The sequence below is a fragment of the Microcebus murinus genome, chromosome 3, assembly GCF_040939455.1.
Source record: "Microcebus murinus isolate Inina chromosome 3, M.murinus_Inina_mat1.0, whole genome shotgun sequence".
Lineage (NCBI taxonomy): Eukaryota > Metazoa > Chordata > Mammalia > Primates > Cheirogaleidae > Microcebus > Microcebus murinus.
In genome coordinates this window covers 34,617,496-34,636,563 of record NC_134106.1, presented here as the reverse complement: position 1 = coordinate 34,636,563, position 19,068 = coordinate 34,617,496, and the positions used below count along the sequence as shown (strand labels likewise).

Here is a 19,068-nt window from a genome sequence, read left to right as displayed (position 1 = left end):
GTGACATAAACAACTCTACCTTTTGTCAAACAGGTTAAAAATGAAAGTGACACTAAATTTAATTTTCTGACGCTTCACACTTAAAAATCACAACCTAACAAAGAATAAAAAACAATAAAATTAAATGTGTACACAAAGAAAAAAGTCACAATCTAAAAGTACACGTCAAAAACATCTAAAATATACAAAAGGTAGGCCACAAAGAGCACCAATGAAATTTTTCACTTAGTTCATCAGTCCTGAGACCCTTATGTCTATCCTAAACTGGCATCAATTTATTTAATCCAAAATTACATTTCTAAAAGATTAAGAGAAACAAGATTGCTTTTAAAGCACACAGCATATCCTCTAGCTTTTAGTGAAATTACCTTAGAAAAGAAAATCGGGCTGGGCGTGGTGGCTCACACCTGCAATCCTAACACTCTGGGAGGCCAAGACAGGAGAATCATTTGAGGTCAGGAGTTCGAGACCAGCATGAGCAAGAGTGAGACCACATCGCTACCAAAAATAGAAAAAATTAGCCAGGCATAGTGTTTAGTGCCTATATAGTTCCAGCTACTTGGATGGCTTGAGGCAAGATCACTTTGAGCCCAGGAGTTTGAAGTTGCAGTGAACTATAACGACACCACTGTGCTCTAGCCAGGAAGACAGAGCAAGACTCCATCTCAAAAAAAAAAAAAAAAAAAAAAAGTAAAAGTAATAAAGGTTCTTTTTGACATGTTGGCAAAAAAAAAAAAAATAGAGCAAATATAGTAAAATGCTGACATTTGGGGAATCTAGGTGAAGGACATATGGGAATTCTTGGCAATATATAATTCTTGGCAATTTTTCTATAAATCCAAAATTATTTCAAAATAAAAAGTTAATAAAACGAGAGACAGGCAACAAAATATCAGAGACCTCTTGATAGAAGTACACAACACTACCCAAGAAGTAATCTTGCGCTCCTCTTCCTTCCCTCCCCACAAAACAAGATAAAACATAAATGAACAAGCCTCTAGAATCTGGGTCTACTTACTCTTCTACAGACAAACAGGTAAAGAACATTACAGAGGTACAATGAACAAAATATGGACTGAAGAAAACTACAGGAAAACAATCTGATAATTTCAACAAAGTATTAGGGGAGGCTGGGCGCGGTGGCTCACACCTGTAATCCTAACACTCTGGGAGGCCGAGGAGTGAGGATTACTCGAGGTCAGGAGTTCAAAACCAGCCTGAGCAAGAGCAAGACCCCGTCTCTACTATAAATAGAAAGAAATTAATTGGCCAACTAATATATATAGAAAAAGTTAGCCGGGCATGGTGGCACATGCCTGTAGTCCCAGCTACTCAGGAGGCTGAGGCAGGAGGATTGCTTGGGTCCAAGAGTTTGAGGTAGCTGTGAGCTAGGCTGACGCCATGGCACTCACTCTAGCCTGGGCAACAAAGCGAGACTTTGTCTCAAAAAAAAAAAAAAAAAGAACTAGGGGAGGGAAGGATGACGAGAATATGTTACCAAAAGTTAAAAGACTTAAGAATGTCCACACAAAAACTCATCCATGAGTGCTCATAGCAGTATTACTTATAATAGCCCAAAATGGAAACAATCCAAATTGCATGATTCCACCTATATGAAATGTCCAGAAAAGGCAAATCTATAGAGACTTATAGTAGATCAGTGGTTGCCAGAGGCTAAGGGAAAAAGAGAATGGAGATTAACAGGTTTCTTTTGTGGGTAATGAAAATAACTGAAATTAGATAGTGGTGATGGTTGCACAGCTTTCTGATTATACTAAACACTACTAAATTGTGCACTTTTTTTTCCTTAAGAGACAAGGTCTCACTATGTTGCCCAGGCTGGTCTCAAACTCCTGGGCTCAAGTGATCCTTCCTGCTAGGCCTCCCAAATTGCTGGGGTTACAGGCATGAGCCACTACACCCAGCCCTTTTATTTACTCATAGAATTACAAAGAGAATCCTAAAATTTGCTTTCTGTGAGTCAATAGAAAGAACCTAATCAATTATGAAAAAACTGATTTTCTACAAACCTAAAATAGCCTCAAGATACTGTCACGCTAAGACTCTCCACAGTCAGCAGACTTTCCAAGAATCTTTACACCTCACTAACCTTTGCAGCACCAACTTTAAAAGCACAATCAAATCCAAAGTACGTAAATATAAATGAGATATTTTATCTATCTTTAGCTTGCGTTGTAAATACTGAATAAAATCCAAATAATGTTGCAAATATGCTTTATTATTATTTTTTTCTTTTCTAGAGACAGGGTTTCGCTCTGTTGCCCAGGCTGGAGTGCAATGTCTCCATCATAGGTCACTGCAACCTAAGACTCCTGGGTGCAAGCCATCCTCCTGCCTCAGCATCCCCAGTACCTGGTGCTACAGACACGTGCCACCACACCCAGCTAATTTTTTTATTTTTTGTAGAGTCAAGGTCTCACTATGTTGTCCAGGCTAGTCTTGAACTCCTGGCCTCAAGTAATCCTCTCTCCTAAGCCTCTCAAAATGCTGGGATTACAGGTGTGAGCCACCATGCCCAGCCCATATACACTTTAAATTAAACATATTAGATTTCTAGATTTTGGCTATAACTAAAATAACTTATTAGCATATCATTTTAAAAAGCAATATTTTGGCAGAGGGTTAGGATAAAAAACGACCTATCAGGTACAATGAACACTGTTTGGGTAATAGGCATACTAAAAGCCCTAATTTACCATTATATAATTCATCCATATAACAAAACTCATTTGTATCCCCTAAATCTATGGAAGTAAATATTCTAAAAAATAGTTTTTCAGGTTGGGCGTGGTGGCTCATGCCTGTTATCCTAGCACTCTGGGAGTCTGAGGCAGAAGGATTGCTCCAGATCAGGAGTTCGAAATCAGCCTGAGCAAGAGTGAGACCCCCATCTCTATTATAAATAGAAAGAAATTAATTGGCCGACTAATATATATAGAAAAAATTAGCAGGGCATAGTGGCGCATGCCTGTGGTCTCAGCTACTCGGGAGACTGAGGCAGCAGGATTGCTTGAGCCCAGGAGTTTGAGGTTGCCGTGAGCTAGGCTGACGCCACGGCACTCACTCTAGCCTGGGCAACAAAGCGAGACTCTGTCTCAAAAAATAAACAAATAAAAATAAAAAAAAGTTTTTCATCAGATAATAAAAAATAAATTCACATAAAAGCCATATTTTGTTCTCATATGCATGGCAAATATGAATGCCCTGAATTTTTCAATATGTAACTTATAAGCATTATGGAACAATTCATAAAATAATGAACATTTTCTATGTGACAACAGAAAAAACTGAAAAACACTATAAACTACAGCAGAAAATACAGTAGGAACTTAGGAGACAATTGACTTGCCTAGTTACACCAGTGACGGGGCGAAATGATCCTCCAACAGACTCAGAACACAACTTTGCAAACAATAGCCTCCCTCATTACCAAAATACTTCAAAAGCTTCAAGATCCTGAAGAGCATAGTATCACAGATCACAGAATCAAATTCAAAAATACACCTAAATAAGGCCCTACAGTCTCATCACGTATTTTGTAAGGGAAAAAAATGGCTTTCAAAATAAAGTACTAGCCAGGCATGGTAGCTCACACCTGCAATCCCAGTGCCCTTTGGGACGCCCAAGGCAGGAGGATTGCTTGTGGCTAGGAGTTCCAGATAAGCCTGGGCAACACAGTGAGACCCCATCTTTAAAAAAAAAATTTTAAAGTTAGCTGGCGCTGGGCACAGTGGCTCACGTCTGTAATCCTAGCACTCTGAGAGGCAGAGAAGGGCGGATTGCTTGAGGTCAGGAGTTGGAAATCAGCCTGACCAAGAGTGAGACCCCGTCTCTACTATAAATAGAAAGAAATTAATTGGCCAACTAATATATATAGAAAAAATTAGCCAGGCATGGTGGCACATGCCTGTAATCCCAGCTACTCAGGAGGCTGAGGCAGAAGGATTGCTTGAGCCCAGGAGTTTGAGGTTGCTGTGAGCTAGGCTAATGCCACGGCACTCACTCTAGCCTGGGCAACAAAGCGAGACTCTGTCCCAAAAAAAAAAAAGTTAGCTGGGCATGATGGCACACTGCTATACCCTTAGCTTCCTGGACAGAAGGCTGAGGCAGGAAGATCGCATGAGTCCACTTCAAAGTTACAGTCAGCTAAGATCATACCACTGTACGTCAGCCTGGGCAACAGAGCAAGACTCTTAAAAAGAAAAATCAAAGGGGCTAAAATATTTTAAAGCTATTGGCTGGTGGAAAAAATACACACAATAAAGATTAAACTACATCTAGATTTCAGTTTCTTGAGCAAACAAAATAAAAGGAAAAAGAAAATAAGAAAAATAATAAAAAAAGAAAAACAAGTACCACATATACTCACCAGTAAACTGGTATTAACTGAGTAGCACCTAAGTGGACACATAGGTACTACAGCAATAGGGTATAGGGCAGGTGGGAGGAGGGAGTGGGGTGGGTATATACATATATAATGAGTGAGATACGCACCATCTGGGGGATGGTCATGCTGGAAACTCAGACTTGTGGGGGGAGGGGGGAAAAGGGCATTTATTGAAACCTTAAAATCAGTACCCCCATAATATGCTGAAATAAAAAAAAATTAAAAATAAAATTAAAAATTAAAAAAACACATTAAACTACAAAGAAAAGCTAAGGATTGGCCAGGTATGGTGGCTCACGCCTGTAATACTGGCACTCTGGGAGGCCAGGGTGGGAGGACTGCTTGAAGTTAGGAGTTCGAGACCAGCCTGAGCAAGAGCGAGACCCCATCTCTACTAAAAATAGAAAGAAACTAATTGACCAATTACAAATATATAGAAAAAATTAGCCGGGCATGGTGGCACATGCCTGTAGTCCCAGCTACTTGGGAGGCAGAGGCAGAAGGATAGCTTGAGCCCAGGAGTTTTAAGACTGCTGTGAGCAAGCCTGACGCCATGGCACTCTAGCCCGGGCAACAGAGTGAGACTCTGTTCCCCCCTATCCGCCCCCCAAAAAATACTAAAAACCAACTAAAAACATACATACTAAAACCAAACACCACCAAAAAATGTTCCTCCTCTCTAAACTACAAGGAAGATAAATGGACAAGCAAAAAGCTTCAGGTAACAAAAAAGCATTTATCCTCCTCATAATAAAAAACACAACACAAACATTTTTTAATCCAAGAGAAAGAAAACTTACTAGCATGCTTGTCTGCAAGCATTATAAGCGTGTTGGAAATATCACGTCGTCTATAAAAGCAGACCACTTTTGCTTCCACGTTGCCACTTGCAGTCTAAGAAATAAGGAAAATAAAAGTCATTGGAACTAAATATTAAAGTCAAATAGTTTATAAAGCAAACCTAGATAAAACACACAATTATGAGGTCACACTCATTAACACTGCCAACCACAACTACAGGATAACCAGAGAGCTAAAACGTTCAAACAAGGATCAACGATTTTTGTTCCATTTGCAAGCACAATTAGAATGTCAAACATAAAATAACTCACTGGCATCAATTAAACTAAAGTGATTAGACCACCTTAATAATTAAAACCAGACATAGTTAACTCTGATTAGCTTTAAGAAACTAATCCCCAAAACTGTTAAACCAGACATAATTTATTTAAGATATTTAAACATACATCCTCCAAACCCATTCCCAAAAAGCACAAACTAAGTGTAAAATCACACAGTTCTCTCCTAAACATCCACATTCAACTGATGGCTCTGTAGCTGCAGAGCAGCTATTATGCAGAATGTACCAGGTGACTAGGAAAAGCACTCTCCAGCCCAAGGGAGTCTATGAATCTGTAACAGTCAATATTCTTAGCAGTTTACCTTCATATATAAAAGTATTAAAAACCTTGAGTTATGAACACTGAAGCTCCTATTTGACTACAGTCTAGAATACAATCAATATTCAGTTAGGTTGTAATTTACTGCAGCTGGGGCCCAGGCTTCTACTCTCTTATCCCCTGTGAATTCTAAGAGCTTTCAAGAAGGTCAATCATTCATTACAAAGTTCCTTGTAAAAACACATAGATTACAATAAAATGCTATTGTGATTTTCATTTTCAAACAAATTTGAGAATAAGTTTTCAGAAATTTCCTGGGTTTATAGACATATTCAAATATAAAGAAATAAGAATATATATATTCTGCAATAAATTTGTCTATTTTATGAAGTTCAGCAGCAATATTTTAGAAAAATAGTCCTGTAGAAACATTGTCCCTTAAAATTGAAGTCATATTCAAATTCCTAAACAAAATGCTTCTGTATTTCATAATATTGTGATCAAATATATCCTCCAGAAATAATGATCCAGCAATCTGCTAAATTAGCAGGCCAATATTTTTATGTAAATGAAATCTATCAGTGACTTCAACTATAAGATTTTTGTCATTTTTATCTACTTGAGAGAAAATCACATTAAAAATCCAAAGCAGGCCAGGCGTGGTGGCTCAGGCCTGTAATCCTAGCACTCTGGGAGGCCAAGGCAGGCAGATTGCTCAAGGTCAGGAGTTTGAAACCAGCCTGAGCAAGAGTGAGACAGCCTGTTTCCCTGTCATCCCCTCTCCCACCTGATTACAAGTGTGAGACAGCCTGTTTCCCTGTCATCCCCTCTCCCACCTGATTACAAGAGTGAAACAGCCTGTTTCCCTGTCATCCCCTCTCCCACCTGATTACAAGAGTGAGACAGCCTGTTTCCCTGTCATCCCCTCTCCCACCTGATTACAAGAGTGAGACAGCCTGTTTCCCTGTCATCCCCTCTCCCACCTGATTACAAACCTTCACCAATTCCTTATGACTAAAGCATAAAGAGGTAAAACACTTCCGACAATATACCCAGCCCTTTATTCCTTCCTTTCCCTTCTAAACTCCATTTCTCAACTCATGGAGGCAGTAAAAAAGTACAACTTGTTGGGGGAAGAACAGAAAAAGCTTAATAGAAGAAGAATGAGTGGAGAGTCCTTTGTAGGCTAGGAAAGGAGTACAGGAGTCCAAGTGAAGCATAAAGGACTGAGTATTCTAAGAAAAGAGGACATGAGCAAAGACACAGAGACGGAAAAGAAAAGTGGGGAAATGAGCAAAGAGCCCACAATGAACATTAATTTCTTTCCTGTGTTCTTTTTTCCATTTAGGTTGCAGCCTCTTAAATATCTATTCTGTCAAACACATTTACTAAAATATCCTGTAGCAATAATGGGCTTTTGGCCAGGCGTGGTGGCTCACGCCTGTAATCCTAGCTCTCTGGGAGGCGGATTGCTCGAGGTCAGGAGTTCGAAACCAGCCTGAGCAAGAGAGAGACCCCATCTCTACTATAAAGAGGAAATAATTGGTCAACTAATATATATAGAAAAAATTAGCCGGGCATGGTGGTGCATGCCTGTAGTCCCAGCTGAGGCAGTAGGATCGCTTGAGCCCAGGAGTTTGAGGTTGCTGTGAGCTAGGCTGATGCCATGGCACTTACTCTAGTCTGGGCAACAAAGTGAGACTCTGTCTCAAAAAAATAAAAAATAAAAATAAAAAATAATGGGCTTTTTTTCTTAAGCTCTAAATTCATTTCAGTCAACTTGAAGCTCATGTCTGTTTCTACCCCAGACTTAGAAAGTATGTTATTACACACACCCAGGCCTGCTATCAGGAAGTATTTAAAAAAATAAATACATAAAACCTTCTATTTCATCAAGTCCATGATTTGCCCAGACTTCAGAACAAGTGGAAATGGACTTTCCTAATTTCTGTCTCTATTCCCAATAAACTTCAAGGGCAGGTGGGAATTCCCAAAAATTATGTACAACAACTTTTATGTGCAAATATAGATTACAGGATAGGCAGAGATGCATGGTTTCATTAGCTGCTAAAGTTAATAATTCTCCTACCTGACACCAAAAATAAATAAATAAATAAGGCATTAAACATAGAAGTGAATCGCTGAGCGAATTAGATGGTCAATAATAAAATATAAATACAAAGATACATACAATCCTAGCACTCTGGGAGGCCAAGGCAGGCAGATTGCTCAAGGTCAGAAGTTCGAAACCAGCCTGAGCAACAGCAAGACCCCGTCTCTACTATAAATAGAAAGAAATTAATTGGCCAACTAATATATATAGAAAAAATTAGCCTGGTGGCGCATGCCTGTAGTCCCAGATACTCAGGAAGCTGAGGCAGGAAGATCCCTTGAGCCCAGGAGTTTGAGGTTGCTGTGAGCTAGGCTGACGCCATGGCACTCACTCTAGCCTGAGCAACAAAGCGAGACTCTGTCTCAAAAAAAAAAAAAAAAAGATACATACAAATTATACAACACATACTAAAAACAAAGTCAATAACAAGTGACATGTTAATTTATCCACAAACACAACTTCCATATTTCCTGAAACTACATACATTTTAAGAAAATCTCATTATCATGTACACAAAGCTTTCTTTCCAAATGTGTACAGACTTAGCCATGTGGTAGTGGACTGCACCTATAGTCCCAACTACTTGGGAGGCTGAAGCAAGAGGATCACTTGAACCCTGGAGTTGGAGGTTGCAGTGAGCTATGACGACACCACTGCACTCTAGCCCAGGCAACAGAGCAAAAGCCCCTGTCTCAAAAAAAAAAAAAAAAAAAAAGAGAGAGAGAGATAAACAACATTGAACTGTGTTCATCAACGGATATTTAGTTTTGCACCTAAAAGTTCCCAAAACTTTTAGGGAAAAAATTGAGACATAAATTTATTATAATTTTTTTAAAAAGAAAGAAATATTTCAGTCCTGCTTTCAAACTGAGCATGTAAAATTGCAAATATTTCAAAAAAAATAAAACCAAAGATCAGGCTAGGCGCAGTGGCTCACACCTGTAATCCCAGCACTTTGAGAAGCCAAGGCAGGAGAATCAATTGAGGCCAGGAGTTCAAGGCCAGCCTGAGCAAAATAGCAAGACTCCCCATCTCTACAAAAAGTAAATTAATAAAAATAAATTTAAATACAGGAATTACTGAGCACTAAGTTGGCTCTCAGTAGTGCTTTGCCATGGGAGAAGACAGTCTGAGTTGGTCCCATTTACAAAAATAAAAATGAATAATTAAAATAATTTTTAAATTTTAAAATTTAATAATTTTTAAAATTTACAACTTCATTCTATGAAACTTTTTATAAAAATGGTGATTTACAGCTTATCCCAGGAATTAGATTCAAGAAATTTTATTCAGATAATAGTTAATCAAGTAAGTTAATGTCTGTTCTTCTCTTGGCTCACCAATTAGATATATCAAGTATTTTAAAATTCATTATTTGGGCCAGGCGCGGTGGCTCACACCTGTAATCCTAGCACTCTGGGAGGCCGAGGCAGGCAGATTGCTCGAGCTCAGGAGTTCAAAACCAGCCTGAGCAAGAGCGAGACCCCGTCTCTACCTATAAATAGAAAGAAATTAACTGGCCAACTAATATATATAGAAAAACTTAGCCGGGCATGGTGGCGAATGCCTGTAGTCCCAGCTACTAGGGAGGCTGAGGCAGAAGGATTGCTTGAGCCCAGGAGTTTGAGGTTACTGTGAGCTAGGTTGACACCATGGCACTCACTCTAGCCTGGGCAACAAATCGAGACTCTGTCTCAAAAAAAAAAAAAAAAAATTCATTATTTGGATTTTCCAAACATGCTTACTTTCCACACCTAGCCAATTTACCTCTGATCTTCCCAAGGCCCTTATCTAGGACACTCCTATGGCCTCCCTTGCCATGGCAATCTCTTTCTCATCCTTTCGGTTTCAATTTCAATATCCTTAAAGTCCTTTCCTACCCTACTTAAAGGTAATAGGAGAATGACCTCTGTCATTCTCTACATCAAAACTCTTGCTTATTTTCTTCTTAGAAGTTAATACAACTTATTATTATTTTCTTCATGCCAGCTAACTTGTCTTTCCAGGTGGTCTCCCTCATGAGAATGTAGACCCTGTGCAGGCAGACAGCATGTCCATCTTATTCACAGTTGTATCTCTGAGCCTAGTATATTGCCTGGTATATAATAGGTGCTTGATAAATGTTTGTTAAATGAATTATCTAAAATGAGATGTCTTTTTCACATTCCTTCAGAAATAAAGATCCTATGTAAACATTTAGAATTTAACAAATCATATCCATTATCTACCAATATCCAACCCATTCAAACTGCCACTATTCAAAATTACAGAGAATCCTATCTCATAGTCACTCCCCCACCCCCAAAGGACCATTAGTATATGAATGACTCTTTTCAGACAGCAGGTGGGGCAAGAAGGAAGTAAAAATGGAGGGGTACTTTTGTTTGTTTATTTTGGGATGGGACAGGGTCACTCTTTGTCACCCAGGCTAGGGTATAAGGGTGCAATCATAGCTGACTGCAGCCTCAAACTCCTAGGCTCAAGTATCCTCCTGCCTCAGTCTCCCCAGTAGCTGGAACTACAGGCCCATGTCACCACACCCAGATAATTTTTTTCATCTTTTTTTTTTTAGAGACAGGGTCTCTTAATGTTGCTGAGGCTGGTCTCAGAACTCCTGGCCTTAAGTGATTCTCCCACCTCAGCCTCCTGAGGCTCCAGCAACTGCACTTAGCTCTATGGGGGTGGTGGTAATTTTGAAATGAATGGTAATGTAATGATAACAGATGTGAAATAATCCAGGTTCAAGCTAGCTGCCTAACCAGTCATTTAACCAGTGTGTGCCTCAAGATAACAATCCATGATTTATCTATCTTGAAAGTATAAGGTTATATGAAGCTCAATAGGGGTAACAAAAGTGAATCCCTAGATTACATGTTTCCAGAACACCATGCTCTGACATTTCTAAACAGCACACCTGCAATTTTAATTTTACTTGTAGAATTATATGGTTGATATCCGACTCCACTAGACCTGTTTTTCATCACCCTTGCATTCCCAGTTTCTAAAAGTGCCTTGCAGGTAACAGACCTCAAAAATATTTGTAGGCCGGGCGCTGTGGCTCACGCCTGTAATCCTAGCTCTTGGGAGGCCGAGGCGGGCGGATTGCTCAAGGTCAGGAGTTCAAAACCAGCCTGAGCGAGACCCCGTCTCTACTATAAATAGAAAGAAATTAATTGGCCAACTGATATATATATATAAAAAAATTAGCCGGGCATGGTGGCGCATGCCTGTAGTCCCAGCTACCCGGGAGGCTGAGGCAGAAGGATCACTGGAGCCCAGGAGTTTGAGGTTGCTGTGAGCTAGGCTGACGCCACGGCACTCACTCTAGCCCGGGCAACAAAGTAAGACTCTGTCTCAAAACAAAAAAAAAAAAAAAATATTTGTAAAACAGGCTGGGGAGGTAGGGGGGTGCGGTGGCTCAAGCCTGTAATCCTAGCACTCTGGGAGGCCTAGGCAGGAGGATCACTCAAGGTCAGGAGTTAGAAACCAGCCTGAGCAAGACTGAGACCCCGTCTCTACTAAAAATAGAAAGAAATTAGCTGGACAACTAAAAACATATAGAAAAAATTAGCTGGGCATGGTGGCACATGCCTGTAGTCCCAGCTACTCAGGAGGCTGAGGCAGAAGGATTGCTTGAGCCCAGGAGTTTGAGGTTGCTGTGAGCTAGGCTGATGCCATGGCACTCCAGCCAGGGCAACACAGTAAAACTCTGTCTCAAAAAAAAAAAAAAAAAAAAAAAACAATATTTGTAAAACAAATGAATCAAAGTACTTTGTAAACAGTACTATGTATGTTCAAGCCTTAACATCAGACATTTGAGAAATTCATTAATTCAACAAATATTTACTGAATGCCTTTAACTATGTGCCAGCCACTATTCTAAGGCACTTAGAATGCACTAATGAACAAAACAGAAAAGACAAACACAAGGAGCTGACATTCTAGTTTGGAAAGATGGGCAATGAAAATAAACCCAGTAATTAAGTATATTTGGAGGTGATAAATGGTATGGAAAAAAGAACAAGGCGGGAGGGAAGATGGTTACAACCAAAGAGTCCTCCTAAGTTGGGTATCGTGAGAAACAGCCAAAAGCCACTGTGCTTGGAGCCAAATGAGCAGAGCAGAGAGCCTCCACCTGCCTTTAGAAAGAGTGGAGGTCAGAGAGAGGCAGCAACAGCCACAGAATATGGGGTCTCATAGCTCAATATCTCTATTGAATCCTAATTAACTTTCTAATTAAAGTGATATATAAAAAAAATTTAAAAAATAATTTAAGTGATATGGTGAACAGTTCAGGGCAGCCTCAATTCTTATATCTTCCATCAATCACATAAAAAGAGAAGCAGATCAGAATCACACCCCAACAGTTCTTACTCACGGCCTGATCTAAAAACTGAGGCCATACTCTTTATTTGGTGGTCTCAAATACTACAGAGTTATTTTATTTTATTTTATTTTATTTTATTTTATTTTATTTTATTTTATTTTATTTTTGAGACAGAGTCTCACTTTGTTGCCCAGGCTAGAGTGAGTGCCGTGGCGTCAGCCTAGCTCACAGCAACCTCAAACTCCTGGGCTCAAGCGATCCTCCTGCCTCAGCCTCCTGAGTAGCTGGGACTACAGGCATGCGCCACCATGCCCGGCTAATTTTTTTTTTGTATATATATTTTTAGTTGGTCAATTAATTTCTTTCTATTTTTAGTAGAGACAGGGTCTCGCTCAGGCTGATTTCGAACTCCTGACCTCGAGCAATCTACCTGCCTCAGCCTCACAGAGTGCTAGGATTACAGGCGTGAGCAACCACGCCCTGACACTACAGAGTATTTTTAACACATTGACTGCCACACTAGAAAAAAATTTTTTTTCCTTGGGGCCACAGTGTTCTATTACGAATGAAACTTCGAAAACAAAACAATCCTTTCCTATTTATTTATTTTTTTGAAACAGAGTCTCACTCTGTCGCCTGGGCTAGATTGCTATGGTGTCAGCCTAGTTTGCATCAACCTCCACTTCAGGGGCTCAAGCGATCCTCCTGCCTCAGCCTCCCAAGGAGCTGGGACTATAGGCGTGAACTATAACACCTAGCTAATTTTTTTTTTTCTGTCTTTAGTTGTCCAGCTAATTTCTATTTTTCCTAGAGATGGGGTCTCGCTCTTGCTCAGACTGGTCTCGCTCTTGCTAAGGATGGTCTCGAATACCTGATCCTCCTGCCTCAGCCTCCCAAAGAGCTAAGATTACAGCCACCACACCTAGCCAATCCTTTCTAATTTAATGAAAATGTTCTTATTTTTTATTGTTTTGTGTGTGTGAGTTATATGCAACTTAAAAAATAGTTCTCTCAGTTTCCAAGGTAAAGACACATGTAAGACACACATGCTTCACGAGGCCTGGGGCTCAAAACTGGCATGAGTTAAATACAACTCACATGGCAGTTAATGTGTTAAAATGCAAAGTCCTTAGGGTATCCAAGAAGCAAACCAAGATCTCAAGCCTCTTTAAGCTAGAAATGACTTAGGCCAGGCCTTGGTTTCCTGGGACTCAGAACTGGACCAGTCACCAGATGGCATCTTGAGGGGAGCATATTAGATAGCCTCAAAGATTTTAACACTATGAATTCTCATAAGGCACACAAATAACCCTCAGCGTGGTCTGGAAGAATACAGAGCATCCTTATAAAATCTATGGTCCATGTAATTTATGTCTGCTTTCCAGTGTCTTCACTGGAAAAGCTCATCAACTGCAATCACAATGCTTCTGCTATCCTATATCACGTATCAAATATGACAAAACTTAATGTAAAAGTTTAATTTACTTGAACCAAAGATACAAAGCTACATTATATTATATTCTTATTAATTAGCCTAGACCAGAATTTTACAAATTCCCTTCAATATTATATTCCCATCCTGGCACAATGGCTCATGCCTGTAATATTCAACACTTTGGAAGGCCAAGGCGGGAAGATTGCTTGAGGCCAAGAGTTCAAGACCAGCCTGGGCAACAGAGTGAGACCCCATCTCTACAAAAAAATTCTAAAATTAGCCAGCCATGGTGGCATGTGCCTGTGGTCCCAGCTACTTGGGAGACTGAGGTGGGAGGATTGCTTGAGCCGATGAGTTCAAGGTTATAGTGAGCTATGGTCGCACCACTGCACTTCAACCTGGGTGAGAAAGCAGGAGTTTGAGGTTGCTGTAAGCTAGGCTGACACCACAGCACTCTAGCCTGGGCAACAAAGTGAGACTCTATCTAAAAAAAAAAATTTTTTTTAAAGGAGGCTGAGCAAGGTGGCTCACGCCTGTAATCCTAGCACTCTGGAAGGCCAAGCCAGGAGGATCGCTCAAGGTCAGGAGTTCGGAGTTGGAAACCAGCTTGAGCAAGAGTGAGACCCTGTCTCTACTAAAAATAGAAAGAAATTAATTGGACAACTAAATATATATAGAAAATTAGCTGGGCATGGTGGCACATGCCTGTAGTCCCAGCTACTTGGGAGGCTGAGGCAGCAGGATTGCTTGAACCCGGGAATGTGAGGTTGCAGTGAGCTATGCTGATGCCACAGCACTCTAGCCCAGGCAACAGAGTGAGACTCTGTCTCAAAAAAAAAAAAAAAAAAGGAAAAGAATATTCAGAGTCCTGCATAATACTCTAATCTGAAATCTCTACTTTCAGAGAATCTGGGTCTGAAAGTAAAATCACCTCTTATGCCCTTTACCCAATTATCTTTCAACAGAAGACAAATATTTCATAATATTAGAACCAAAATCACTCAGTGTATACCTTGTTGAGTTCTTCTATCCTTCTGATTAGGTATGGGTTGCTGGAGGAATTCTCAAAGTAGACATAATCTGTAATTAAAGGAAGTACAGAACTTAATCTTTTGTTGAACTTAATCTTTCTGTTGAACAGAAAGTTCACATTTGTCAATCCATGACTTTTTATGTTAGGCAATTCACCACGTTCAAAATTAACCTCATAATTCATTCACCGGTAAATGCAAACTGAATAATTCCACTGTAATATATTCTCTATGTGCCTATTATTCACAGACCTTTATTTTCCTGGCATTTTCATTTCAATTAATGTCTTATCAAGTTCTACTAGATTTTTGTTCTGATATGTCGTTTCTTTAAAAACAAACAAAAAGATGCTTCTCATCATCGGACTAGTCAGGGCTCATAAATATGTGCCCTCTGTATTTTAACTACTCCCACATCTTTTCCCTCCAATCCAATTTGCTCTGGAGTCCGCTTCTCACATAAAACTATTGACCTAAGACAAATTCAGAGCAAAGAGAAAGGCTTACCACCAGCCCCACCTACATTTCAATCACTACTTAAAAAAAAAAAAAATCAGGTGAACAGAGCAAGTAGAGAAAGCATGCAGACAAACTTTTCCACAGTCTATCTGGGAAGATGAGGGGGAAAAAAGGAGGGGTCACTTTCTGAGAGGCAAAGTACTCTAGGGGTGATAGTAAAAATTTTTTTTACCCTTTTACATCCAGATCCATTCGGGGTCTTGTTATAAAGCAATTGCTGCAGGCTTTCAACAAAAAGGATAAAAATTTTCAAGTGTGGGTTTTCCTCTCCTCAAACAGGCAAACTGGAAACTTCACACTGTGTGTTTATTTGAGAGGCTGGGCTGCATTGTTATTGTCTATCTTAGTGGCTCTTTCTCGGCTCTCTCCCGCAAAGTGGCCTCATTTAGCCAGGCCATTCCTGCCACCATCCATCAGAAGCTAGGCTAATGAGCAGAGAAGGAAGAGCCAGTCTCACACACAAACACGCCACTTATCTGAATTATTATTTTACCAGGAAAGAGGGAGGAGGGCGTCGTGAGCAGGGAGAAAGTTTGTTTGACCTTATTTCTCTCTTCTGCAGAAGGCTGGGAAGGAGGCAGACAGCGGAGCAAACGTCCAGGCAGAGCTCAACTCCCCACCTGACTGCGGTCGCCTGGCCCCACTATGCCCCATTGGGGGTTGGGGGGTAGACAAGAAACGGAAGGGGCGAGAAAGGGAGGTGCAGGGCCCTGGCCCTGAGGACAGGCCTATCCGTCTGGCCCTGGCTGGGCCCCCATCGCCCCGCCCCCACCCCACACTCACTGAGGGGAGGTGTGGAGGAGGAGATGCCCCCCAACCTCTCCAGCACCACTGCCTAGAAGTCACGCGAGGAAAAGGCCACCCAGTTTAGGGGCTCGACGGGCCCTACCCCCATGGGGGTTTCATGGAGGGGGCATCTGATAATTCATATCCCCAAGTAGAGGCCTGGCCCTAAAAGCTGCGCGGGGTGTGAGGGTGTCCGTGGGCCCCGGCCCCCATTGGGCCACCGCGGGGAGGGGAAGAGGTGGGGGTGGGGAGCCCTGGCCCCGCTGCGGGCCCCGGCGCCCCCGTCCCCTGCGCCCTCGGCCCGGGCGCCCGTGACTCCCGGCAGCTGGTGTGCGCTCGCCGCGACCCCCCACACCCGGAGCCCGCTCCCACACGGGCCGGGTCGGGCCAAGCCTTCCTACCTCCGACCCGGTACATGTTGGCCGCCATGTCCGCCCGCCCGCCCGCGGAGCCCGAGCCGAGCCCCGCCCGCCGCCGCCGCCTCCTCAGCATGAGCCTCGACCGCCGCCGCCGCCGCCGCCTCGCCACGGCGGGGAGGGGAGGGGAGGGAAAGGAAGGGACGAGGGGAGGGGGAAGTGAAGGGGAGGGGACGCCGAGGGGTGGGGGCTGGTGCCTGCCCCCAGCCGGGCTAGCGAAGTGGGCCGGGCCGGGGGAGGCCGGAGCGCCGCGGGGCCAGCGGGAATTGAGGGGGAGGGGAAGGGGGCAGGTTGGGGGCCCTTGCTGGAAGTGGAGGGTCTGGCGACCAGCGTCCTGGCCGAATTAGAGGCCTGCACTCGCAAATGCGGACCAGTGGCTATTAGAGAAGAGGGGTAGGAGCTGGGGTTCGGCCTCTTCGGAGGTCTCCCTGGGCACCCGGTCACCTGCCCACCCGGAGGCAGGTCCGCCTTCCTTGCTTCTGTCCCTGGGGAGCCCCAGTGTTTGTGACCTCAAGTACGCCAGCTCCAGCGCCAGTCTAGGTGCAAACTCCGGGATGCAAATAAGTGCAGGCATCAGGGCACCTTCCTTGTGGTGAGGTTAATTAATGTGGCTGACCTGGAGCCTGCAGGCTCTGGGGCCAGGAAGACCCTAGGTGCTTACTGCTTCATCAGTCCGGGACCCAGCTGAGGACAGAGCTAGAAAAACAGGCTTCCTTCCAAGTCCACTCCAACTGCATCATCCTTCACCCCCAAACTGGGCTGAGCTGAACCAATTCCCCTGCACCCGGATAGAGGCCCTGCCTCTAGACAGGCCTTATATACTGTGTGCTTTCATGGGAAAAGAGACCTTTAGGTGTGCGGGGTTTCCATTGTCCATGGAGGAACAAGGCCTTACAATTCGTAATGGACACCATCACCAGCCCAGAGGTGGAGATACTGTCAATAAGCTTGCTGTTGAGGAGCAAGTAACTGGTTATGTGCCTAAAGCTTTAAAATGGTTATTTTCTACTGAAAATAGAAAAAATTAGCTCGCCATGGTGGCGTTCCTGTAGTCCCAGCTACTCCTTATGAGACAGGAGGATTACTTGAGCCCAGGAGTTTGAGGTTGCTGTGAGCTAGGCTGACACGACAGCACACTAGCCTGGGCAACAAAGTGAGACTCTGTCTAAAAAAAAATAACTTTCAAAGAAGCCAGTGTATTCCAAAGTACTCCGAGATGTCACTGCATAATAAACATGAAGAGGATTCCTTACTGTTGTAGGTTGTTTGGAGTTTCTGGTGATAATATAGCTATGCCGCTGACCCTGGCCTTGAAGTCTATGCTGGGGTAGGAGATATCCCCAGGAAAAAAGGTTGTGATTTGGTTGTCTGCTAATGGCATTTGTGATGGTCCCTTATCACAAAGTATTGGAATGAAAAAAATAATGTTCTGGGTAGCTGAGGCAAAGTAAAAAATAAAATAAAAACTAAAGCACTTTTGCCTGAATTAATGTGGACTCTGTGACCTGTTTCCTCTTTTATAAACTGGCGACACTAATTCCACTTCACAGGTGTGGTAAGGATCAGTTGTGGTGATATCTGAAAATGCTTTGTAAACCAGAGAGCACAGAGCAGTATGCAAATAACAGGTGTCTGTTGCTATCTTTTTAACCCCAGAAAGTCTCAGATTCCCCAGGGTTTTATGCTATGTGTCGAATTATGAGCCATGTGTCAAATTCTTCTGACCCAGAGAGAGAAAGCAAAAGTGTTCTGTTATGCACGTTACATAGCTGTCTTTTATCATAATCCTTTTACTGGGAGATCCCCATCCCGCCAAAAACATTCTAACAAAACTGACATTACTCTCTCCATTTCTGAGATGACACATAAATAGGTTGAATAATTCACCTGGAATCACACCGTAAACTGGCAGAAGTATTAGGATTATAATTCAGCTCTTTCCTTTGGTCTGAAATGCTCTGAACCATGAAACCTTTCTCCAAATGAAAAGGCCAGCAGGAAACATCACAAGCTTTGGGGTGTTTTCCCATTATGTTTTATACATGAGTAATTTCTCCTCCTTCAAAATATTTCTGTATTTGTATTAGTTCCTTTTCTTCCTGTCTCATTTTCCCAGCTTTGTGCTCTTTGCCAGGTGCATGACAACTGTACTAACCACAATAATTGGGTGAAAGTTGCCAAGAAAACATCTACACCCACCTCCTGCCCTTAGAAACACCCTTATCCAGAAGCCCCCATGAAAGATCTCAGAGATATAAGGCAGGGAGATGATGATGGTGGCAGAACCTGTAACCATTTTCCTCCTCTAGAATCTGTGTATTTAGCCTCTTCTATCTTGAGCTCCCAGGCCAATGTTCTCTATGTAGTAGGTGCTCAGTATCTGAAAGAATAAATGCCAATAAATGATGGACACAGTGTTGTTAGGAAATTCGGTGGAGAGCTAAATGCAAACACTTTGTCTATGAAACTTTTATACATCCTAATACCAGAGAGGTTTGCATATAAGGAGTTCAACAAGCGTTTGTAGATTCAAAAAACCTTCCAATCAAAAAAGGATGGAAGCCAGCTCCAGTGGCTCACGCCTATAATCCTAGCACTCTGGGAGGCCAAGTCAGGAGGATTGCTTGAGCTCA

The 19,068-nt window shown here is 42.2% G+C and overlaps 1 protein-coding gene across 5 annotated transcripts in view; it reads right to left on the bottom strand.

Annotated features, from left to right (window-relative positions):
- The window catches only part of MTA3 (metastasis associated 1 family member 3), a 174,028-nt gene extending 157,466 nt beyond the window's left edge, over window positions 1–16,562 (bottom strand). For 2 of the 5 annotated variants that reach the window (XM_012756600.3, XM_020288595.2), the window contains exons 1-3: window positions 16,421–16,545; window positions 14,696–14,763; window positions 5,209–5,302 (exon numbers count right to left, since the gene is read on the bottom strand). In XM_012756600.3, coding sequence (XP_012612054.1) covers window positions 5,209–5,302; window positions 14,696–14,763; window positions 16,421–16,511 — 253 coding nt within the window. In that variant the 5' untranslated portion in view covers window positions 16,512–16,545. Of the gene's footprint in view, window positions 1–5,208; window positions 5,303–14,695; window positions 14,764–15,405; window positions 15,458–15,726; window positions 15,826–16,420 lie in introns of those variants that run through there. The other 3 variants (XM_076000706.1, XR_012918547.1, XM_076000707.1) reach the window with 3 other exon arrangements.
- Window positions 16,563–19,068: the final 2,506 nt, after the last annotated feature.